At 37.4% G+C, this 25,569-nt stretch overlaps 1 protein-coding gene across 1 annotated transcript; it reads right to left on the bottom strand.

Annotated features, from left to right (window-relative positions):
• Positions 1 to 1,460: 1,460 nt before the first annotated feature.
• On the bottom strand, positions 1,461 to 25,569 carry BRDT (bromodomain testis associated). The gene is made up of 20 exons (XM_062581635.1): positions 25,378 to 25,569; positions 22,670 to 22,807; positions 21,812 to 21,941; positions 19,497 to 19,672; positions 18,122 to 18,493; positions 16,953 to 17,081; positions 16,562 to 16,750; positions 14,938 to 15,119; positions 14,576 to 14,862; positions 14,385 to 14,495; positions 12,410 to 12,541; positions 12,174 to 12,183; positions 11,287 to 11,338; positions 10,110 to 10,305; positions 9,224 to 9,333; positions 7,779 to 7,923; positions 3,913 to 3,980; positions 2,933 to 2,991; positions 2,244 to 2,406; positions 1,461 to 1,529 (listed from the first exon to the last, which is right to left on the bottom strand). The coding sequence occupies exons 1-20, from the start codon at positions 25,567 to 25,569 to the stop codon at positions 1,461 to 1,463; spliced, it is 2,910 nt and encodes a 969-aa protein (XP_062437619.1).

Genomic DNA, 25,569 nt, shown 5'->3' with positions numbered 1-25,569 from the left:
AGCAGCCCCGCTAAGAACTTGAGGTTGATAAGGAATGACAAGTTGGGTATGAGCCAACTGTAGCTCTGCTTCACTACTTATAAGTGTGCACTACGCAAACTAAGGAAAGCTATTATTCCTCCTTGACTTGGCAGGGGGGAGGCTGTTACCTAAAATACTTAGGGCTTGTTCAGGGCTTGGACCTTGTAGTTAAAGAATTCTGGGGACCAAAAAAAAGAAAAAAAGTTCAGCAGAACACTATTACTAGTCAGGGGCCTGGGGACATGCTAGTAAGCAAGTAGCCTACAACTATTGGAAGGGAAAGTATAAAAGATGATCAGGTCAAACACTGCAATGACAGAAGGTGAAGGAAAAAGTGCATGTGTGTATGCACACATACATGTACATGTGCAGGGCAGGTGAGAGTCATCAGTTTGTGCTTGGTAGAAAAAGCCTTTTCACAAGAAGGCTGTGCAGAAATGGAACAGGCAACCCTGGGAAACAGTGGAAGGACCATGGGGAAAAGAGTTAGGTGGGAGGTTCAACTAGATCATGCCCAGGAGTCCCTTTCCAACCAACATTTGTATAATGCATATTTTATTTTGATATTAATTCTATAAAGATATTTCTTATTCCTATACTTAATATGAGAGAGCTGCGTGTAATCAACAAGAATAGAGATCTCTTACACCCCGTTTCTGCTTCAGGCAGGTATCCCAACATTCAAGTCTTTCATTGATCATATATCCTCTCAAACTTGAGTCAAGAACAGGTTATTTTAGTTAACTGCTTTCTATAGATAATTAGAAAAATCTGACAGACATGCATGCACACTTAGCCACATGTTACATTAACAAAGAGCATTACAAAGAAGATCAACGTGCCTATGTCTTAAAGGACAGGCAAACAGAGTTTGCAAATGAAGTGGATTTGTTGTGGAAATCAGAGTTCCAGAAGTGTTGTTTTCTGATTACAAATAATGTATAGACCCTACAGAAATTATAAAGGTCTTCTGTTGCAGTCCAGATTTTGTACAAGTATGTTGAAGGAAAACAACGATTTTAATAATGATCACGTAACTGATGAGACCTTGGTTTAGAGTAGTTTTATATGTGCATATTTAGTATATTATAACTTAAAAGTCAAAGCCAAGAATCAACTATGTTCCAATATAAGAGTTTCTCAAGTATATCTGAAAAATAATTGATTTCAAAACAAGTTTTAAATTAAAAAGATATATGAGAAAATGTAAGTATTTAATATATAAAACAGTAATCAAGAAAAAGTAAGCTTAGCAACAAATTAATCTCTTATTATAAACAAGCAACAGATCCTTCAAGTATCAATAAGCTTTTAATATTAAGCATCTTAAAGCAACTTACACACTCCTTTAAAGTGGTATTAGTGTTTAAGCATAACCAGTATATTTTCAAAGTTGAGCAGTTTGTAGTAGTGTCAAAGTTCTGCATGAAGCACTGCTTTCATTCAAGATTTTCTTCAAAAGTTGCCATAATATCACTCTGCAAATTCATATCAATTGTACAAGTCATCTGTAAGAAAGCAAGTTAATATATTTTTAGAGCAGTCAGATATAACGAATACCGTATAGATCATATATAGAGACTATTTAGATCAAAAAAAAAAAAAAAAAAAAAACCACACACTCCTTCCCCAGAACTTCCTCTGTCACTACAAACTTGCATATGCATGTTGTTTAAGTCCTCTGTGAAACTAGCTGAACAGAATGAAAGCTTCAGGAAATCTTACTTGAATCCAGTGTGACCTTTATCACACTGCACTTCTTGCATTCGGTTTTACAATGTTATGAATTAAAAAACAAACACACGAATCTGGGAAATGTGTAAAGACTATTCTTTACTGATACTAATAAAACCAATAAGATACTTTTAAAAAGGCCCAGTTTTAAAAGGACAATATGAGTAGTACTTCTGTTAACATGCAATACATAAGAGAAGATGGACAGCTTGCAAGACTTAAGGTTTGAAGTTATTCAGAGACCAGGAACACCACTTTTAAATTTGATTTTACCACACAGTTATTCTAAGCTAATGGGAGTAATGGGACCAAGTAGATTGCTTTTCATGTTGCACCGCTTGAAGACCTCTTTCATTTTCTGGACTAACTTTTCAGTTAGCATAGTTCTGTTGTTTATAATAGTTCTTCAAAATAAGGACCTGAGCTAGCATGTTTTTTTCTCCTCTATTAAAAATGAAACAAAATTAGCTGGAAAGCTAGCAACTTACTGCCTCTCTCCTCCTACGTTCTTGTTCCATTTTTCTAGCCAAGTTACGGTCTTGTACAAGAGAGTGTTGTTGAGCTTCTGGCAGTTGTTTGCTCTTGCAGTCTTCTTTTTGTGCCTCAAAAGCTTTCACTGCCGTAGTTCCCAATCCCGCCCCTTCATGGCCCCTTTGAAAAGAAGTATAAATTCTTTATTAAGAAATTAAAAATCGTTAAATGGATTAACTTCAATTTAATCAATTTGGAAAAATTGATTCTTTTTTTCATGATAACAAACATTTGCACCTGAAGAGAATTCTGCACATAGATCAGCACATAGTACTCAGTGTGGTGCCATTTTATATGTTGATTCATGATAATTCCCCTCTGCAAGAGGTACATGCATACAGTTTTTGCACTGCAGAAAGATAAGGCTCCCTATGCTCCATTCAACACACACAGGATGTGTGCTACACAAAACTTACATTGCAATCAAGTGTATGTATCTTGCAAGGAATTTAAGTTTCTAGTACTTCCTTAGCCAGTGATGTTTTGTGTTCATCCTCCACTGCTTCAATTAGTTATTTGAGTTAGACTTTACAAACTTCCGGCAAACATCTCTAAAGACTTGTTCTATAGATGCTTCTCTTACAGTAGAGAATGATGGAGAGGTTTTCTTAACAAATAGTAGTCTCATCCCCCAATGAATCATTACCATCTAGGGGCTTGCAGAGAAATATTTATAGAAGACAAAAGAGAGCAAAGGGCAATTATCTGGCCATAAAAAAAGAAAAGAAGTCAGGAGAACCATTTTTTGGTTCTCTTTGACAGCTGCCTAGAATTGACAACACACTGGTTATGTGTTAGTGAAGAGGAAAAGCACTGGCGCTGTTTCTTTTACAGTTTTTAAGCACAAGTTGCATCATTATCTCTAGTAAGTTGCACTGAAGGAGGAATGCTGATGTACGATGTCTTCGAGTACACCTTGGCTCCTTTAGGAGAGGGAAGATTTCAAACAAAACCTCAAGAGCCGATATTATTTGCATGTGTTGCAGTATTCCGGGTTGACCATCCTGAATGTGAAACATATTTTTGGAGTTGAATTCAAGTTAATAGCTTTCTGAAATCTGAATGCCTTAAAAAAGTTCTAGAAGCGCTTTAATCCAGATCACATACAAAATCTTTCATAAAAAGAACTTTGAAGTGGCCCCTCCAGTCATAGTGGTGAGGTCACAGGAAAAGCATGTGGTGCTTTTTCAGTACAGGTTTTTCAACAGCACCCGAGATTGTATGTGACCACTACTCCATAAGGACATGCTATCCATTATTTTTGTTACTGGATCAGCGAGATAAAGGGTTAGATGTACAACTAACTTGAAAATTAAAAGTATAGAAAGGTGCACTAATAGTTTAAATACGAAAATTAGATCAGAGAAGCAACATTAATGACAACACGGAGATACTAATTTTAAGTTAATCCTGCATAGCGTTTACCTTCAGAAATAGAGCTCAGAGATATACGTTTGTTTACAAGTGAGAGAGAAAGCTGTACGGGTTACAACAATGCCAAAGACCTATCAGGTTTAAGTCATAAGAGATAGGATTTGTAGAGAACCGCCCATGGCAGGGAACTTTTGATGCTAGTGGGCATATATCCAGATTCTCCTCCTCAAGCAGGGCTTGGGCAATTCTTACCTTTTTAGAAAGAGCTTGGGATTTTGGCTCCAGTGTTGTTTTACCATCATTAGGTCTGTCAGAATGACCTGATGGAAGAAAAGAGGAAAAAAAAAAAAAAGTATTTTCCATTATGTGTTGATTTTTATGGACTGTTACCTCAAACTGAAGTGATGAATTTAGTCATTCTAGAAATTAGTTTAAGGATTTACATTACTTTTTTTTTTTTTTGAATGGCATAAATATTCCCAAACACAGGCACTTTTCCTAGCTTAAGTTGAACTGAAGAGCTTCTTTCCTTCTTTCAGTTTTGGAGTGGGTAAAGGAATTGGTAAGTTAAACAACTCTAGATAACTCTAGATAACTCCCAGTTCTAGGAGGGCTCCCTGAAAAATGTCCAAATCATTTTGGCAGACAGTCTTCCACTGCAGCACCTTGTCGGTTACTCCCCTCCTGTCTGCTTCCCAGCACGCTTCCATTTTGATTCAAGCATTACTTAGTAATCTCCCACTCATCAGATAAACTCCTTTTGCCTAAAGCTTTCTAGTCTGCCTATTTCCACTTTTTTAAACAAGTAGGTCAGCCAGTGAAAGCTCATCACTACATTTCTATTAGCTTACAGGATGCATAAATACTTTGTGCTGTGGTCCATTTATTAGAAGGGGAAGAAGAAAGCCATTTACGTAGGCAAACTGGAACTGTTATTTTGATAATACTAAATTCAGATAAACAGTTCTGATATGCTGTGTTTCTTCACGAGGGCCTTACTATTCCATATGAAATGCGCCTTTACTAAGCCTTTTAAGGCAAAAACAAAACAAAAAAAGACAACAAAACAAAACACACACAAGAAAAGAACAGCAAAACCCCACAGCTTTTCAAATGCAAGGACAGGTGCATTTTGCTAGTCATTAGGGTAGGCCTGAAAATAGACTTCCGCAAAATTAGGAATTTGCTAAAATAGCACACAGTTAGCAATAGCTACATATTGCATTTTGTGCGTTACGTGTTACTTTGGTATAATGCCTTTCTAAGCTGAAAGTCCAGACATATCTGGAAAAGCCATTATTTTAGAACCAGCTGTAAACATAACACACACATTACTTTGTATCATAACAGTAATCCTCTTGCAGTTTGATTTTATGTTTTGTCTGTCTTCCAAGTAAAAGTAATAAGAAAATGAAAAAGTTTAGATATTTGAATCCAGAATGCTAAAAACAACATTTCAAACTCTTAAGCTTGTTTTAAGTAGGATTTACAAGACGACCCACAGCCTCCAAAACTCAAGGCAAGAATGTCACCTGTCTCTGCATCCTGCACAGTCGTCTCTGAGACAATTTAATTACAAGTGAGCAGGAGAACTTTTTTTTTTTTTTTTTTTTTTTTTTACCACGCAAAAAAGTAAAATAGGATGGAAGACTTCTATAGTCCAATTGGTGATGGTTTCACAACCTGTTATCTTCATTATCTTCATAGATTCCTGGTCCAGGTTAAGCAAAATATATCCATTCTGGTCAACTTCTGTTATCAGAAATGTGTATTAAGGTGGTTGTCTCAATACCATAGACATCTTTCTTTTCCCTGATCATTTATCCTCTTATGGGCAACTGATAAGAAACCTGGCACAGCAACCTCAAAACCTGTTATACCTGTGAAGATTCACCTGAAGCAAATCTAGATTTATAGTCACATTTATCTAAAGATCTAGATATAACACAAAAACCTAGAGGCTTTGTGACAAGAGAATTTGCAGCCATGAGCTTAAAAACAGTGGCTTGGGGTTGCTGATAGTAATAGCAGCCTTTCCAAATGCTTTTACTGAAATATCCTATTTCTTAATCTGAGAGAAAGATTGCGATTACAATTTATTACACAAGTTAAGCTTCTTAACCAGCCAATACTAAGTTCAGTGATACGCAGCACCAAGCCTTTACCCACAGTATCAGAGGTATTACAAGTGCAAATATCAAAAAGCTCTTGTTTTTAGAGATGTAGGTGACTTCATGAAAATGCCCGAGACAGTAGGATTCTTTACAAATTTCAAAGGATTTAATATCCAGACCAAACTAAAGGTCCCCTCATTTGGTCTAAATAGGTATATATAATACTAAGCATACTGCACTTTTTTCTTCATTTTCCACAGGAGGAGGAGCTGATGATTGAAGGACCCTCCTAGGAAGAGTACAGCTGGGGCATGTATCATTACAGAAACAAGCACCACTGTGTTGTGGAAGGGGGCAGATAACTACACTCACAGAACAGCGTTACACATAATGCTGAAGTTCAGTTACTCGAAGGCAAAGAGTCATCATTACATAGTTCCCATATTAGAAGTAGGAGCCCCCCTACTGTTCTCAGCAGAGGCATAATTGAAAAGGAGAGAGGGGGAAAACATAGCAGGACAGTGCAGCTTAAATGAAGATTAGAAATAGAAAATCAGGAGGAATAGAGACTAAACAGTAAACAGGTATAGAAAGAAGCTTTTCCAGTAAATTTAGCTATATTTTCCCCTATAAACATTAAACAGATTGACTTCCTACTAATTTCCCAAGTCCTTTAACATGTTCAGACAACACCAAGATCCTGATGCAGTTAGTTGTCTGATACGTAGGTCAGGAACTGCAAATTCTAGAAGGCCCCAAAACATTGTTAGAGAAGATCAGTTGCCAAGTCCATGGAAAATAGGTACCAGCTCCAGCTGCTACAAGCCTAAAAAGAGCAATCAGCAATATGTATGAATAGGTGTGTTAAGAGCATACAACTATTAAATAGAAACAGTAGAGAGCTAAGTCCCACTTTTCAGAGTTGATTTAATACAACTCTTAAGTGCCCAGTATTATTCATTGGCAATACTTAGAGAGTTAGGTGATAAGGCTATGCCTTTAAGTTTAATCAACTTTTCAGAAGCCTGTTACATCATCTCCTCTTCAACCATATGCAGGTCGTTTGGAGAGGTAAGGCTAAAAGGAGGAAAGAGCAGCACTCTCTGGTAACACTTGGTTATTCCCCTCTAGAGATGAGTAGGCCATGAGCACCATGGATGATAAATCTCCATCTTAAAAGTCTTTAGCTTGAAACATGCATGAAGTCTGATGCATCCCTGTATGGAACATAGCTTTCAGGGAACCTGTTTCAAATCTGCCTTCTCTGTGTAAATTACTCCAGTATCTGGGCTGCTCTAAGTATTGCATTCAAGTTTCCTGCAAGCTGCTTTTAGAGGGGAACTTTATGCATGGTGACTTGCTGAAGTACCACAATATTACAGGGAAGCATAGTATTATAGTACCTTAGCCACTACCCCTTTCCTTTGTTATCACAAGATCAATGAATTTTATCAATTTGTTCTGTGATGAAGAGCTGACATTCCTTTACTCCGGCAGATCCTTGTCACCTCCAAGAACCAGAGGTGGTAACTCAATACACACAAAATAAGCTCCATGGGAGAAGAGTGCTATGGAGCTTCAGCATAAAACATTTTCTGTAGAGCTCCAGCATAAAACATCTTAAAGCCCAGCCAAGTTCTACATAACAGATTAGAGCATTAGTTCTCTCAAGCTTCCTGGAAGACTGAAGTGCTTATTCTTAGTGCTAAACTCAGGAAGTTAGGTCCTTAATTAAAAAAAAAAAAAAAGCAGCATTGGCTCTATATATTCTAAACACAGAAAATGAATAAAGTATTAACTTAGCTTTATATTTAAGAGCAGTAGATAGTCAAGAAAAAAAAAAGGAGGAAAGAGCAAGGGAAAAAGTGTTTCTCTACACGTTATTTTGCAAATTAATTAACGTACAAGCATTCAACGTTTTATTTCTTTAAGGCAGGGTTCACATATACATTTTAACTTTATACCCCTGATCTCAGTTACACTTTTTATTGTGACAGTACATACTTTGTTCTTGACTTATGGATTTTGAGTCAGTGGTTCTCTCACTATCATTGTTTTGATGTTTACTTGACTCATCTGGGTTTATTACTGTTTTCTCAGCTTGGTCAGTCCAAGGAGTAGTATCAGCCTGGGAAGTTGTATCAGACACCTAGAAAGGAAATTAGATTTCAGAATATACTCTAGAATACTTAATTTGTCAGTTCCTATTATACAGTAGAGGTATTAAAGACTTAAAGCAGTTAATTGTTGCAGTTCTAGCTTATATAAACAGAGAAGAATTTGATTTCATTCATGTTTATGATAGCCAAAGCAAGTTCATACATTTACACTCCAGAATTAGAACATGAATTGCTCCGAGATATCAAGTGTTGAAGGTGATGGAGAGAGAAACTAATCAGCTCTTTAACCCTTACACAGTGCAACATAATAGAATTTGTCTCTGACTGTTGTAAAGCCAGTTGCCTCACTCTGGCTTATGGTTCAGTGAAGAACACCTAAGTTACCATAGTCCAATAGTACCTTTTTTTCCTGGAGAAGATTATGTAGTAGAGCAGCCCTTAAACTGGGGAAGAGATTGCACAAGTCTCACAAGTGATGCACAAATGATGTGTGTGACTTGCTACCTTGGAATGTATGTGGAAATGGGTAGAAGTTCCTCTTCTTCTGTTCCAAAGGATACATTCTTACACTCAGAGCTAGGAGAAGAGGTGGTTTCTACCCAAAATAAAGACTATCAAGTCATGGCTGAAGGACTGTTTTTTAAATAAAGCCTAGAAAGGCAGCTATACATCCCAGGATAGAAGATATGCTGTCTCAGTAACGTCTGTTTCAATTTCAAGTCTAGCACAGAGACCCTTCTAACCAGCATACTATAAGAACAGCTTGATAGAGAAATGGACTGTGGGTAAATACTTCGTGATCTCCTATCTGTGCCCCAACAGCTTTAGTTTTTGTGCTTTAGGAACAGCAAGTGAGCACCACACTTAATTCTAGCCTCTAGAATTTTCACTGTATTGCTGAGCTTAAGATATAGTAGTATTTCTAGAGAACAAAAACATGCAAGTTGCCCATTACCCTTTTGCACAACTGCTGGTTTACAGGGTGAGCTTCTGACCTATATTTCTGCAAGGGTTACAGGAATCTAAGCACCGAAGTGAGAAAAGCATTTATAATGCAGTGTAAAATGCGATACGTTCATCAGCCAAACTCTTCCCTCTTGTGCTATGGCAAACAGGAGTTGAATTCATGCTCTTTTAACAGGCAGTAAGAATCATTTTGTCAGTGGGGTTTTAAATGAGTTATTTGCTGTAAATCTGAAGTGACCTTCATTGTTTCAGCCTTAAGCCAAGAGTGCTACAATATCGTATCAAATCATATTTAAAGGGGCAAGTACATATTGGGGAAAAAAGCTACTTGGAGATGAATCCATTGTAGACAAATGTGTTCACCTCTGGAACAGCACGACTAAATGGTGTGACAAAAGGCTGATTTGTCCTTGTACTCTGAGGCATTTGCTGGACTGGAGCATCATGCAGAGCAGATAAAGCTGTGATTATACCTGAGGAAAGAAAAGAGGGGGAGATTTATGACTATCAGACACAAGGCAATCTTACAACATCTCAAAATTAGGTCAATGTTTAAAACTGAAGATTAACTAGATAAAGATTTGCATCTTAGCTCTACTAGGAGACTTATTTTTAATTAGTTCTTAATTAGTTTCTCAGATAGAGAATCAGCTACCAGCTCAAGCTGTCTTCTACCAAGAACTCCAAAGTATATAAAGTTATTAGACCTTTAGAGATGAAAGGGAGAAGAGAGAAATAAGACTAGCTACTTCTTGATCATGATTCTAAGCAACTTGTATTTGATGCATGTCTAGGTAATACTGAGCAAATCAGAAGGTTTGTGGTACCAAGCCTTAAATTCAGGTAACAGGTGTTTTGGACATGGGCTTGAGGGGTAGGTAGTGGGTTTAAACATCTAACTCCAGCCCTAGGGTGTTCAGCATTTCCTGTAGCCCTAGGTTCATTGAGATATTCTCCATCTCATCTCCAGTTGCCACCTCCCTTTACTGAGTGAGCATAAACAGCACTGTTTTAATACTACTCTGCTCCATGACAAGTGCCCCAGTAATCTGAAATCCCAGCCAATCTTAACAGTTTCATATTTAAAGTCACACCCTTTATAGTGTACACTCTGCAAGAGATTTCAACATTACTAACTAGATAAACTCCAAAGACTCAACCTTCTTGGGCAATATCAAGATTAGTTCTCCCAGCCTTTCCTCAAAGTTCACTAAAAAATAAGCTATGTTCCTTGCCATAATGATTTTACCTGAGGGAGACTGGGTATTTTTTTCTGATGCTTTAAATGATCCACTCTGTAAAGGCTTAAGCCTCTGTAGTACATTGGGAGATGGCTGCTGTATTTCAGATGATCCTCGATTTTTCAAGCTGCTAGTAAGAGCAGATGAAGGCTGTGCTTCTGAAACAGCATTGCAGTATGTCCTCTGTAAAGACAATGGTATTCTCTAGAAAGAAATTTCAGTAATTTAGTCAGATTTCTAATAGTCACTTGATCCTGTCCCCCTACTCAACCACTATTTCCACTATAGAGATTGTATATGCTTGCAAGACTGATCTAGTGTTAGAGTTTAGATGACTAGACAAAAAACCCACAAGGTAAAATGTGCTACCTGATATATACAGAATTCAATCAGAACCTCACACTGCATTTTGTTCTGAAGTATTTTTGCTACTTATGACAGATTGTTATAACTGACCAAGCTGAAGCTTAACTCCAGTATCTTGTTTTCTCAAGTTTGTGTCTTTATTCTGTCATTGCAGATGCTGAGCTTTTTGGCACAACTGCATCTTGTGTAGTTCTCCTCAGCTTTTGTTTATAAAGATGCAGAAGGAACTGCTGAACAGAGTTAGCAAGTTAAACTTACAACCTGGTTTCCTCTATCAAGGTAAAGTTTTGATACTTTTTCATTTAAATTGAAATTAGTTTACTGAAAGAAGAATGAAGGTCTTGCTGCGATCTTGCTTTGAAATCTGAAGTCTCTCCATCCATGCTAACTTTAAGGGAAAAGGTAAGAGGCAGAGATAACCCTGAAAAAAGATTAACACCCACTGTGTTCACAGGAATAGAGCAATTTGACCTTAGAGGCATTAAACACTTTCTACATAAGACTTTGCTGTTGCTCATAATAATACCATAGTTATAGAAAAAGTGACTCAGTAGCATTTTGAACACTGCACACTGAACTGCCAGGATACCTGAAAGTGGTAAGAGAACCTCAGGAGTTCTCCTAGTCTATTACTATCTAATACAGCTACACAGGCTACTTTGAACAAGCAGCAAACTTTACATCTCCATGGAAGTCACAGCACAAGCAGTGTTCAAACTACATTATTAATAAAACAACTTTTGTTAAATACAATAGCATTAGAAGCAACAGATAACTCTTCTGCCCTAACTAAAGTTATATCCATTCTAATCAGTTTACCTTAGCTTGTTCCATAGAAATTGGACAGTTCTGTCTGGTTCCATTCTGTTTTGTGTGTGTTTCCGTAACTGCAAATAAAGCAAGGTGGGCAGGAAGAGGGAAAACAGCATCCACATATGTTGCATTATTTACACACATAATGTGCAAGTTGCAGTTATACCTAGAGAGCTAGATCTCAGAAAGGAACATTCTTATCCTGAACACTTTGACTTCTTTAGCCTGACCTACATAGAAAAGTGCTCCCAGAATATACAAAGAGGCCATTTGCAGATTCCTGCAGGATCAAGATCTTTGCTTCCCTGTGCTTCAAATGGCTAACCATAGGATTCATCTTACCTTACAGTGTTACCTCAGACATATCTATAATTGTAGCCCTCACATTCGGCAGACATATCCTGTCCCAGAAAGCTAAAAGATTCTGGGCTGAGAAACATCTTTTTGGTTATCTAGACTGTAGTATCCTTTAGACAAGTTTGACACACCTTAAGCAGCCTTTCTTCCCAGGGCAGAGTTTGGGCCTACAGTCAATGCTGTTGACACTCATTCCCAGTCTTAGGGTCAAAACCTTTCCCACAAGGGTTACAGCCATCTGTAGCATCCTGTCAAACATTCTTTTCCACTATCTGAATTATAACTTCTAGAATCCCATGGAGTCAGCCTAGGATTTTGGATATATATAAGTCTCAACTATTTTTAAAGGAATTTTATCTAAAACATTCCTGATGATTTTTTTCAGAAAAAAAATCTATTTAATAGTTTAAGGCTCCCTTCACATTGCAGACCAGATTATTAAAAAAAACAAAAAAAAAAAGCTTTTTTTTTTTTTAAAAAAAAATCATTAAATCATAGATAAGCTGTAAGTTGGTAGCCAAATCTCCAGATTAGATGCGCAGACCTCTTACTGGCAAGTTTTTCCTAAAGTTGCTTGTAAATAAATTAAAGCAGATGTTTCACAATTAAATTTTTACTCATTTTCAAGACATTTAACAGCACTGAAATTAGGCCTTCAACATGAATCAAGCCTAGAAGGATGACAGAAATTCTTGATAAGCATTTGGAACAAGCAGGCATAATAAGTCAGAAGACATTTTGCCTGCACAGCCATGAAAGGAAGTTATCTAACCCGATTCAGAGTCGCTACTCTCCGAGGAGCTAGAAGTACTGCTGGTACTGCTGCCAGAGTCCGAGGAGCTGCTGCTGTTGCTGCTGTCACTCAGTCGGCTTGGTCCAATACTAGGCTCAGCATTATTTTCAACTATAAGATGAAAAGGAAAAATTCGTAATACTCAGCAGTTGAGCAGTCTTAACATGAAAGACTAGGTCTACCCTGTAAGGGCTGCGCTGTCATATGGCTCCTAGACCTCTGCCATGTCCCTGCCCACTATCCATTTAACAGTTTGAGACCCTCATAGAGAAGGAAGATCTACCAACTGCAAGATGGCTGTATAAGTGAAATATCCAAAGAGGAATTCACATGCACAGTCCTAAGGCAAATTAGAATCTGACTTGCCTTCAGACCAGGTCAAGCACAGTTTTTACTAGTTTTTACCAGCAGTCTTCCAGCTGTTAAGAAATTGTTTCTCTGCTTTTTGCTGCTTCCAGACTCGCATGCTGAAGTCCAGATATAGCCAACTCTCCTCTTTCCTTAGCCATATGTAATGTAGGATGTCATCTTCTGCCACCTCCCCACCATCTGACCATTTCGCCTCTGCAGGGTTGACTTAACTTAGAATTTAAAGTGATTCTGCAGTCAAAAACATATTTTTAAAATGTGTTGCTCCAATGAAGTTTTGAAAATGAAAAGCTACAAGTATAGCTGTTTCCCTGGACACAAATTGCTTAAACATGCCTTCTTGTTTGCAAGAAAGGTTGTAAAGATTCCCTAGCCTGCTTCTTCTCCCACAACATATTCTTAGCAATTGCTTTAGCTACTTTTTGCAGCTTTCTAGAGTGTTTTCCAGCCACCATGTACACCAGACAGATTTGCCTGAGCTTGGTGCAAGCCCACATCTTGCAGGGCTGCTTCTGTCATTTCAGACAACTTGTTTAACATGGAGCTTATTAGATAGCCAATAAAGGGCGATAGTGGCACTCACTAGTTTAATGATTATCAACCTGTAACAGTAGTATCAACTGCACTAATCTGTTCTCAGTCCATAAATGACAGAGCTATCAGTAAGTATAGATTTAGTCAAGCATGTATTGAACTCCTGTTTTTGCTGTTGAGAAGCCTGGACAACCGAGTTGTTTAGTGCAGTTTCTTAAGCCTAGAGCAACACAGCAGTTCTGTCACTGATGCAGACTTGTCTGTAGCATAAAAGCAGTAGTGAGGCTAGTAGCTAACCAAGTATGACTAGAGTTCGTTACTCTTTGATCTCATGCCACAGGAAGTGAATTGCAAACCAAATATATGGACTATGGGGACAGTTTAGATTGTGCTATGTTTATGTCAGCAAAAGGGAAGTAGTGTTCAGTTTCCAAAGCTTCCTAAAGTTATCATGTCACTTAAGCTATTAAAACAAACTGATAATCTTATGAATTAGTAAACTGATAATATGTTAAAAGGTATAGAGGTGTCAGGTATTGCTAAACTTGTGCCAGCAAATATCTATGGTAGATGCATTCAGTCCATAGTGAGGGATGTTGGGGGGGGGGGGGGGGAGGAAGCAGCATTTGAAAGCACCTAGCCAGGTTTTGACTATCTAATCCAGATACGATTAGTGATTAGTGTCATTCTTCAACTGGGTTTGAAGTCTCTTCTAACTATTGGCTATCAGATACAGAATGCCAAACTTCATCACTCCCATTATAAAAAAGAAATGATAGCTCTGTCATTTCTGTAATATAAGGCAAGACATAATAAAGGATTAGATGCAAGAATAAGGAAAGGTCTGAGGCAAGACAAGTAACCGAATGAAGTTGCTGCTTCATTCACCAGCTGATTTAACATGCAAGCAGTCTGAAGACCAGCAATGGGAGCTTAATACCTCAAATATACTGAGGAGAAATTCCCCACATGGATACCAGAAAACAGGCCCAAAATAATCACATTTTAAGATATTTGTATTGCAAATTAATAAAAGTAAGAGTCACATTACATTTGAAGTTTTGCTTCTTTGGGTTTAGCTGACCATTGACATCCAGTAGTCTCTTCTCTAGTTCTTGTTTCTTCTCAGAGTTAAGTTGTTCTTTTGACTTTGTTTTTTTAGCTGCACGTGGAATAGAAGTTAACACTTAGAGCCAAACAGAGCAAGTTTATGTTTAAGCATCATTTATGCTACATACATACCATGCTGCTTTCTCGGTCTCTTCCTCAAACAAGTTGCCACATATTTCTCTAGTTCTCTGAGTGTTGAGGCCTGTAAAGTTTCAAAGTCTATTTCTATTTCATCAGGATTAGAGTGCCTCAGTGAAGGTTCTCTTGACTGTATTATATGGACTACTTTCCCAAGCTTATCTCCAGGGAGTTTATTTATGTCCAAACTCAACTGCCTTTTTTCATCATAACTCATTGGCTTGGCACCATCTTCTGACTTATGTGCCAACAAGACATGCTTCATGGTTTTCTTTGATTGACTGTAAGAAAAAAAGTTTACTGTGGTAACAGCAATTTAAAGTAATCTGACACCCACATGAGTCCCTCACACTTACATGTTTAAAGACAGCTTTTTCTTAGATTTGTGTTTTAGATTTTTCTTCTTTTGAATCATTCTTTTTATCTTAGCTTTTTCTTTGTTCCTCCTTTTTTCTCTTTTAGCCTTCTCTTTTTTCTTTTTCAGTCTAGGTAGGGATGTTCTGGTCAAAGCCCGCAACTGCTGGTGCACAGCTTTAAGCTGTTGAAAGCAACAACAAAAAACCCTGAGTCATAGGCAGGGCAACATGAACAATGAACTGGTCTTCGATATCATGGAATATTTGTGGCATCTTAATAATTATTAATAGGATGTTTGTTTTCCAGGCATCTTACTGTCATATAGATTAATCACAGAGATTAGGTCTTCAGAAGATGCAAGGCTGCTTGTTTTAAGCAGGCATTTCTAACAGTTGTCTTCTAGCATCCTGTGAAGGTTAAAATGCTGAAAATCACTGTAGGAGTGTCCAGCAAGCTTCTCTTATTTCAGGCATCTGGCAAGCATAGTATTTTATTAGGTTACACCTCTAACAAAATTACTGAGCCAGGCTAGGGAGACTTTTACATCTTCAGCACGTAAGTCCAAGATATTGTGACATGAAATGGCTAGTTGGGAGAGACTTATACAACTTTGGAGAAAAAGCTAACAAATTTGTTTAAACTCCATAGAAGTTAAAAGAAAAGGGGACAGTAAAGATTCCAATTCAACCACATTAAAATGCTTTTGCTTAGCTGTTGCTAAGGCCATCTTGTAGGATTTTATTTGTTTTGCAAGTCTGTATTCATGATACATGTACTACTCTGACAAATACTGAAAACTGAACTATTCTTCATTTGACTTGCAGAACAAGTGTAAGTTTCCTGCCACATTAAATACATAAGTTAAAGCATTATGGTCGAACAGAATCAAGTCTCATCCTACTATTAGCCAGCAAAGCACAGCCATACTATCAGCATTAGCATGAAATTCCTTACGTTTTACTTCATATCGAGTTTTCTAATGTAGAATTTAATGACTTGCTTTTATGAAAATGAACCCAGGATTACTCAATAAAACTAGTGTTCTTTGAAAGACTGAACATAATGGAGCTCTTCAACCATTTAAAGCAAATAGCATTATTAGAAGCCCATGTCACTAGACATCGTATGAAGTATCTGGCTGCTGTTATCCTATGTCAATGTAATTTTGCTTTTGCTTTAAAAAAGTTTGAACCTCTTGGGGAAAAGTTAGGCAGGAGGTACCAGACCCATGATTCACTCAGCTTTAGAATAAGCAAGAAAAATCTTGCTCACCTCACCTTTCCACCTCTTCTGCATTTGAGTTGTGTGAAGAATCCAAATGCAATCTTATCTTTAAGGGAAGGCAACAAATACCAACTGGACATCTTCAGAGAAACTTCCCTCCCCCCCCCCATCTTTAAGCCAGTAGATAGACAGTTTGTATTTGCCAAGAGAACATTCACTTTTAGATGTTGTTTGGAGATGCATCCAAACAGGAACAAAAGCTATGTTAAAAATCCAGAAGATTGTGTTTTTTTTAAAAAAAATTATGACCTTTGATGCTAAGCCTTAAATAGAGAATTGCAAGTAGCACTGTCAGAGACAGATTACAGTTGTCATGCATGTCTGAGTATTATTGCTTACTTGCTCCTGAAGCTTTGCAAGGCACATTGTTCTTTCATTTTCAGAGTCTTCAGATGATTTTGCTTCAGAAGATTCATCACTACTGCTCTCACTGGAATAAGTCTTTGTCACTTCTCTTGTGGGCTGTGACAGAGGAACACTTGCAACAGGTTCATCAGGAATTTTGGCAAAATGCATCTCAAAAACATCCTAAGAGATAGGAAGAGTTCAGGAATGTCAAGTGGAGAGAGTAGCCCTTTTTTTCAGGTTTGAGAATATTATGAAGCTGCTGCTTGTTTTCTAGAACTACACAGCAACATAGTAATTGTAACATCAATAGATGCTGTATCAGGGTGTATCACCATAAGAGAATCTCCTACCTGTTTTCAGTCAGACCTGCATGATAACTCACCTGAAGCTTTCTTGCCATAGCAACTACTTCATGGTCTGGAGAATTATGTTTGTAGCAGCTCATGAACATTAATCTAACATCTGTGGCAAATTCTTGTGTATCTTTATATTCAGAGTTATCCATTTTCTTCTATGAGAAAAGAAAATGAATGTGCATTTAGCATTTCTAACTTCAGAGCTAGAGCATATCACTGTGAACCAGCAATAGAAAAGGAACAAGAATGAACATCCAGGATTAGAAGTAGCTTGCCTCTGCATAGAAAACAGAAGAGCTGTCAGAGACTTGCTGCTTCTCCTTCCACCAATGTCTCTTTATTAAAGTACTAGAGTTTCCCCTTTTGAACAGTTTAACTATACTTGCTGTAAGGACTTTATAGTACTACTTTTCAGCTTTCAAATCAAGACAAAAAGCTTCAGGTGATTGTATTTGATTATGTGCTAGCCACTTTAATTCTAAGCATGCTCATACAAAGCCTTTTCCATAACTATTCTGAAGTCAAAATAATTGGCTGAAAGTCGGGAGGGCTCTTTATAATGTGCAAGCCAATTTTCAAGCTAATGAATAGACTATCAAAATTCAACTCCCCCTGCAAGATTAGGTCTTAATTTGGTTAAGTAATTTAACATTAGACAGATGTGCCCGCTGTTTGCAAAGAATTGGCCACTAATATCTTGATCTAGAAAGGTGCCTCTTACAAGAGAGGTGAAAGGTGGCTTGTGAGTATTTGATGTTTCAGATTCTAGAGCATTTCACCAAGGATAACATGATTCTGACTGAAGCAGAAGTCGCAATTGCAGAATTGCCCTTTTTTAAAAAATGGAACAGTATCTTTCAGTTTACCTGCACAGTGCTATTTAGCATGTTTTGTTAGCAGCTTGCTTGAAGTGCTTCATTGCAGGAAGGTAATCCCTGTTAGTGCTTTTATTAACATGTTCAGATAGATTAGCCACTATACACATAGTCACAGTGAGGCTTAAAAGATTTTCTTCAGTAAGCTGTGACTTAGAACTTCAGTAAAGCTATGAGTGTATGTAGTTTCCATACCTGTTTTCTCTTTCAAAAGAGAAGCAGCTTTCATGACACTTTCAGCTAACAACATTAAAATCCACTCAATACAAGTTATTGAAGCAAACATGCGCACATCTCAGTTCCCTGCAAAGCATACTTACTTTAATGGTTCCCAGGTCTATAGGGCATTTAGTGGTCCCTTGGTTCTCACCAGGGGAGAAGGATGCAACATCCACAGGTTTTACAAAAGGCCATGCATATGCTGCATGCTTCTTTGAAAACATTTCTTTAAGAATCTCCTTACAATGTTTTAGCTGTTCTGATAACTGAACTTTTTTAAGAATTTCAGGTGACTCTTCAGAATCTGGCAAGACCTTCTTCAGCAGCTTATTTGGTATCATACATTCATTTTCTCCTCTGCAAGTTTTAACAGTTTTTCTTTCATTAAATGTTGCAGAAGATTCACTGCTTGCTGTGAATATTGAAGTAGTAGGAGTTGTAGTGTCAGCCTTCCTTTTCACACCTTTTTTAGCCTAGAAGATGATTTTGCAGTTATTTAGAATACAGGTATCCGGAACAGTCAGCTTTGAAACTAAGTGCTATAAGTTCTACAGTTATCAAAGTCCAGATTTCGCAAGTTTAGACTGAAAACCTAGAGCATTACATTTAAAACTAAACTTGGCATTGACTTATAAAGGCAAGAACAGAGTGTACTCTAGGTCAGGCTATGGTCAGTTTAAGCCATGAGAAGATTCCAGGAAGTTGACAGGTTATAAGTTGACACAAGGTTACTATTAGGGAAAAAGCAGAAAAAGTAACTGCAACTTAGTTTCTAAGCCTAGTTGCAGACTTTGTGAATAAAGTCTTATCTTTTAGTTCTTTTTAGTTTTGGTGATATTTGGAATAGATAAAACATGTTTTCATTAATGCTTCACTCTTCATTAAAGAGAAAGCATTCACTGGAAGAGACTAGCATGTGCCTATTCCTAATTGCAATAGTGCAAACAAAATTAAACCATTGTAGAACTATCAGGTCAAAACAGTCATGTATAATTCAGATTACAGATAGTTACCAGAATTTGAGCACTACAAACACCTTTCTAGACTACTTAGTGTTTAAGCAAGCATACTATTTTTGGCAACCAAGCATTTGACTGACATTGAGAACATAAATAGACCTTAGAGAGCTTTATTTTACTATTAGAACTATTGTCTAACCCTCAAGGAAAGGGCAATTTCTACATCTGGGTGAAGCCTGTAGAAGTACACTTCAAGAATGACCATCTTCAAATTCACTTTGTTTCTTTGCAAACAACGCTTAGCCATATTTTTATGGCTTATCACCAAGTGATCAACACAAACTCTGCTTCCTCAGTAGAATTAGTAGTATTGTCCCAGTTATTTAGCAGATAACCTAAGCAGATTTCTTACCATCACAGTGTAAGTTTTGAAAATGTATATACTTGGCTCCTATAGTTTTGCTGTTAGTGCCTGGAACAATAATCTCAATACCTTTGTTGCTATGAGGTAACTTACTTTTGTTGTAGGGACTGCAGCTGGCATTAAAGCAGTCAGGTGAGCTGTAGACAAAGGAGCTACTGTAACCTGCTGCAGTTCTTGAGTCATCACTGGAGGCTGCTCACTGCTTTCAACTTGTTTCTGAACTGTGTTTTGTTTAGTTGAAGAGGTCCCAGGGTTGGGCAGCTCAATTTCTGCTAATGATTTTAAAACAAAATTTCCATTTATATTCTAAATATTGCAATCAGTTTATTTCACAATCAGGTGAGCAATGAACAATTGTCAACAGAACCTCTTTTCCTGCTCCCCAAACTAAACAAGTAACAAATACAGGAGTATTGCATACAATAAGACAGTTCTATATGCTCTACTCCTATCTACTCAACACTGTTAGGGTGTCAGCTAGAGCACTGTGCTAAGTTACAGATGCTCTGCTTCAAGGAGCCTTTTGAATAACTCTGCAAGAAGATCAGAGATGCATCATGCTACACTATGCAAGCTGAAAAGGGTTTTTGCCAAGAAGAGAAAAAGTCGTTCTCTACAGATACTTTAAAAGGGCCAAGCAGCAGTAGGTTCAAGCTGCAGTAAGAACATTTGAGTCTGAGCACAGTTTAAAATTTAAGGCAGCTTAGGTAGTCCTGCATATCTTGCTTAGAAGTATTACAGAACTCATTCTCTGATTTAAGAACAATTTAGACCAATGTTTTTCTGTATATGACTGTTCCTTTGAGCAAGGAGGTGGGTTAGCTCTCAAGATCTTCTCCAGTGCTTTAATCATCCTGTTTATTTCTCATAAATATTCAGGCCTATTAGCTGATACTATATAATCCTAAGCAACAACAGGACATTTTCCAAAATGAAGATCAGTTGTTGGTTTCAGGGAAACAGACTGTATGTGCAAATCTACTTATAAAGCTGAAGTCTACAAAACAAGAAGTATTTCTTAGATCACAGCAGCGTACGCCGCTATCAAATCCAATAGGGAATACTAACACATTTCAAAGTGTGTACAAGTTGCATGTTTGTTCATACAAAGGAAATAAGTGGACTTACACAGCTTTAATACCAGCAAGATTGTGTTATGAGTGCATCTCAAATGGATGTAATCACTCAAGAACTAGAAGTTAGTTCAGCTTCCAACATTTCAACAAGGTAATTCCTTGTTGGGAGTTACCTCTCTGTTCAATCAACATTCTGCCAAAGCAATGAAATGTTTGATATTTTACTAGTAGCCTCACTTTAAAGTATACTAGTCAGAGCAGGAAACCAGCTGAGCATCCTCTTCCTTCTACCCCCTCCATCAAAGAAGTGTATGGAAGAATCAAGTTATCCAAATGTTTTTCCTATGCCTGTCTATAAATGGCATGATCTACCAGATCATTTTGAAAGAGAGTGCTGCTCCTCAAATATACACGGAGGAGGAAGTTAGAGGTCTGTCAAACTATACTAGCTTCTAAATAAACCTTTCTTCAAGATATCAACAAGGACAATCATGTCGCAAAGAATAGTAAGGTGAAGGCAACAAAGTCATCAGGAGACCTAAAAGAGTTGCCTAGCTATATAAGAGCTTCTGTAAAGTGAAGCAGTAAGAATTGAGCTAGCTGAGATCAATGCTTCTCATACAGACTTTACTGCAACACTTCTGTACCCTGCTGCCTTTTATTAATTATTTGCTTTCTGATGTATCTCCATCAACAGAAATGTATTTGTCTGCCAGTGTTGACAAATCAGATGTTTCTGAAGTAATGTGATAATAGTTTGATTAGAGACAATTAGAGACTTTGTAGAAGTGAAACTATTTTCAGGGTAGTGAAACAAGTTATGAAAGCAATAAAAAAAAAGCATAGAGGTCCATGATGAGTAACAGGTGGAAGCTAATATCCTGGCCCCTTGTAACTAGTCTTCCTAATGTAGCTTGAAGCTTATTCCCTCATAAGTCTGAGGAGTCTCACTGAATATTCCTTCTTATAGGCAAAAGCTACATTTCACCAGAAGTTTGCTCGTGGAACTATGCTGTAACACTATTAATGAAATTGTTAGTTCTGTTTCCCCCCCCCCCCCAAAATCTTAGTTAAGTTCATTTATAAGGAGAAAGAAAGAATATTTGGACAGCACCTGTAGAAATATTACAGCTGCAGTGAACCTAAAGCATTGTAGCAGTGTTTTTGCTTGTCCAATATGTTCTGGGAGACACAGTCTTGTGAGAGCATCTTGCCTATTCCAAGGTTAAGCTGCAGCAAGCTGTGGGGAATTCTGTCCTCGGCTTTTAGTTTTTTTATATATTTGTGTGTGTGTGTATATATAGGCAATTCAGCATATAATTTAGTCCTTACCTTCTGCCTTCTTTCCTTTTCTCTTCCCTTTGTTGAGGATCACTATTCTTTCTTCCGGTGGCATTTGTGCTATTTTCTGTGAAAACACTTTTTCTAGTTCTTGTGCCATAAACACAATGTCATCACCTGGCTGCAAAATAGTCAGTAATGTTCGAGTATAAGAAAAAGCTGTAATTGCAAATCTTACTTTTTCAGCTAACCAATCTGTAGACTCCCACTCTGACAATTAAAACAAGCCACCAGTATCACAGGAGGACCTAAGACCTCCTCCACCCACACTCATTCAATTATAAGTAGCTCTGTAACCAGAAGAATAGACCACTTTTCCACTTGCAGAATCCTGCTTCTTCACATATCCACGTATTTCGTCACAGTAAAGGAAAGACGGCAGAACTTATTCATTCTCATGTTCTGAAGAAAAATGTTAAAGCTCAAAGTGCTAAAACACAGCCAACAAAAAGCATCCAAGCACAGAGAGCAGCTTATTTCAAGTTAGATTAGTCTATGCAACTTATTGGAGGAACAGAGCAGGATTCATAATAGCAGGCCTTGAACAGCACAGTGTAACTGCTGTACAAGTTTATAAGCTGCACAACAAACCTAGAGATTTTTCAGGCAGAATCTTTAGGCAGAAAAGCCTATGCATTCATTTGCTGAACAGTAGGCTCAGACTTGCATGTGTACCTTCTGTCAGTTCTAGCAACCAACACCCCCTCCATTTTTTTTTTTTTGAAATTTTTGAAAATGAGTATCTTTAAGAACATTGACTGTTTATGTGCTAGTTAGTTACAGTAACTGCTTGCCTGTATTGTTCAATATAATTGGTTACTGGTAAGAGGGTACTGTTGTTTCACATACCTTGTTATATATATAGCAGTTCAAGAACATAGTTTTAAAGTCTTCAATGCATTCTGCAGCTTTTGCATAGTAATTGTGTTCCAGACGCTTTTTAATTGTGCTCAAGTCCATGGGTTTCTTTATGATAGTGTAATAATCCTGTAGTTTTGAAAGAGTGTTAATAATACAAGAACTGCAGTACTAATACTTGGACATGAAGATGCTTACAGATGTAGTTATTTAAACTTATTAAATTGCAAGGGATGAGAACTATCTTATGTTGGAAGGAATATTTTATTACACTGAAAAGTTTTCCTCTAGTCATAGGTACCATAAAAGCAAGCATTCAGAAACTCTATTTTGCATTTTCTCCTAGCCCTTTCTTACAACATTCTCCAACAGAATTTTCAAAGCCCCAAAGAATTTTGCAATATGATCCAAAGCTATGCTGACAGTAATGGTTATGAAAAGCGTATGTACTTCTGTCTTGCTAAACTCAGAGCGGTTACCTGATTTAAAACTCCATCTTACAGAACAGGACAAGGTGAGAGCACTAAAGAGTCACTCAGTCATTGACAAATATGGGGAAAAAAAGCCAAGTTCCCCCACATGCTGATTTAATGCTTCATCTACCAGGTTATGTATCTAATAATGAGGCAGTAAGATGGTTGAAAAGCATAATGAACTATTGTATTATCTTAGCAGCATTGGTTAAAGACAGAATCAGGACACTACTCATTCCTGATAGTGAGTTTAATAATCAGAACATGAATATCGCCACTAATAAGTTTGCATACACATAGTAGTTTTATGAAGTTAATACCAATTAATTATAAGCCTTCAGAAGCTGTCCTAAAAAAAGGAATCTGTTTTAGTGAAATTAAACTAAACATCAGTGTAGAATGTTTGATTTCAATCAAAACACCAGCAGGAGAACTTAAATACAGTTGTCAGTCAAGTCTGTCCATTCTGCATCTAACATCTGGAAGGGAGAAGCAGAAGTAGAGAGATGTACTCTCCTTGCCATGAAGCCAGAAGTTTTTGTTGATTGCAAGAGGCTAAAACTAAAATACATACTTTTAGCAACTTAAATGGCTGCCTCAGAAATCCAAAGAGACAGAACTGGCCTGAGGCTAGGTGCAATTGTTGCCACTACTCTGACTGAATGACCTTTAATATTAACCTTAAGTGACAGCTCATTACAAGAAAGGGGATGAGAGGGAGATACAAGACGACAGTGACTTGGCAGGGCTTTTGGAGAGCCCAACCAAGTAAGCTTGTCATGAGAAACAGGTCCAGAGAGTTCTCTCTAGTCTAAAAAGCACCAGTGATTTGGTAGAATTAGTTTTCCCAGAATTTCCACAAAACTAATAGGCTTACTTAGGCTGGAAAAAGGAATTAAAGGAAATATACCATGTTTAACACCTTTCTACTCCTGTACCCAAAGCAGCATCTTCCACATTATTTGAAATACCACTCCATAAATTACTGTTTTTTTCCATTACCATTTAACTGAGAAAGCTGGGGTAATCAAACTGAAATTTGACAATACCTAATTAAGACAGTTTGTCATGAGACATTATGTTTGTACAGGAGTATGTTATGAAGTTATACTCTCGCACTTTGTCACAATTAAATTGTAAAATAAATTAACAAAGCAATACTGAGCAGGAACAAGATTCAAGTGTGTAAGAACCTTGTATTTTCTAGAAGGATGTTCTATCACTGTGATACCTTCTTGTTCTTTCCTGTTTTTGCAGAGGCATGCAATTCCTCTAGAAACTTCAGACCAAGATGTCCAAAGTGTTTTGAAATAAAAAAAGCTGATTACAAGTTTAATTACTTCTGTGTATCAAACCAGATCCAGGTTTGCCTGTTCACCTTAGGATCAACCAAGTCTGCTTTTCCATCACAAAGCATTTGCCACCGATAGAATTGGCCCCCTCCCATTAAAAGAATAATAAGGTAGAAAACTAGTCTTTTAAAGATTAGTTATAATGAATAAACCAGCAGAGAGATGGAAAGAAGTAGAGGCAGAATATTAACCTCTGGCAACACCTAAGGGAGAAGTGAGAAATTCTTGTGCTTCCTACATCTAAGCACTCTTACTGGTTCTTTATAGATACTTAGGTATAACAATCTTAGATCAGAAAGCAAAAAAACAAAGATGCAGCATTTGAAATGAACCAGAGAAAGCAGTTTTCTTGAACTCTGCCTATAATCATTAGATCTATAGAGGGAAGCAGAAAGGCACAACATGCTTGGCCCATACCCCTGAGGTCAATGTATTGGAGATAATCTGGCCAGAGGATGGCTGCAGAGATCTCTTCCAAACCTGACTATTCTGTGATTCTATGACATGCCTGTTGACTTTAAAGTACTGATACTTTTTGGGGTGGAGGGAAGTAAATATACTTGGAAATAACACATAAAAAAATCTATCCAGATAATGCTTAGCTTTCCTCAGGAGTCATTAATACAAACGAGCAAAATCTGTACTGTCCATTTAGTTTTCTGGGATTAAATCATTATCTGGCTACTACTTTTATATCCTTCTAGTGATTAGAAAAAAATAACGTGAGCATAACAAAGTCCTTGGATGAACACAAGCAGTTCATGTGCAAAGCAGTCTTCCATGATCTGAAGAGTTTCTTTTACCAGCAGTAATTCACTAGTCTTCTAGTATTTTAGATACCCCTACTTCAATACAATACCAGAATTGTTCTTACAGGAAGATTTAGTGCTGCTGCATCTACAGGAAGATGAAATGGCCAGGAAAAGTTGTGTCTCCACATGGCTTTCATGACCACTCTCTGCAAGTACTGAAGTTGGTTTGTTTGACAACCACTACTTTTGTTATTTATATATTCAGGTGGAGGAGGGTTAACAATAATAGAACGCTGTTGGTTTGGAACAGACAT

Source organism: Rhea pennata, chromosome 8 (genome assembly GCF_028389875.1).
Source record: "Rhea pennata isolate bPtePen1 chromosome 8, bPtePen1.pri, whole genome shotgun sequence".
In the NCBI taxonomy this organism is placed as follows: Eukaryota; Metazoa; Chordata; class Aves; order Rheiformes; family Rheidae; genus Rhea; species Rhea pennata.
This window is presented reverse-complemented; position numbering and strand designations above follow the sequence as displayed.

What these genes read in the sequence shown, in the direction of transcription:
- BRDT (XM_062581635.1), bottom strand. Translation starts at nt 25,569, where the DNA reads ATGTCTGTTCCAAACCAACAGCGTTCTATTATTGTTAACCCTCCTCCA. An exon ending in AAAAAGCTGTCTTTAAACAT is followed by an intron (nt 14,863 to 14,937) that starts GTAAGTGTGAGG and finishes TTTTTCTTACAG; the next exon opens with TCAATCAAAGAAAACCATGA. An exon ending in TTTCTATGGAACAAGCTAAG is followed by an intron (nt 10,306 to 11,286) that starts GTAAACTGATTA and finishes ATTTCTTTCTAG; the next exon opens with AGAATACCATTGTCTTTACA.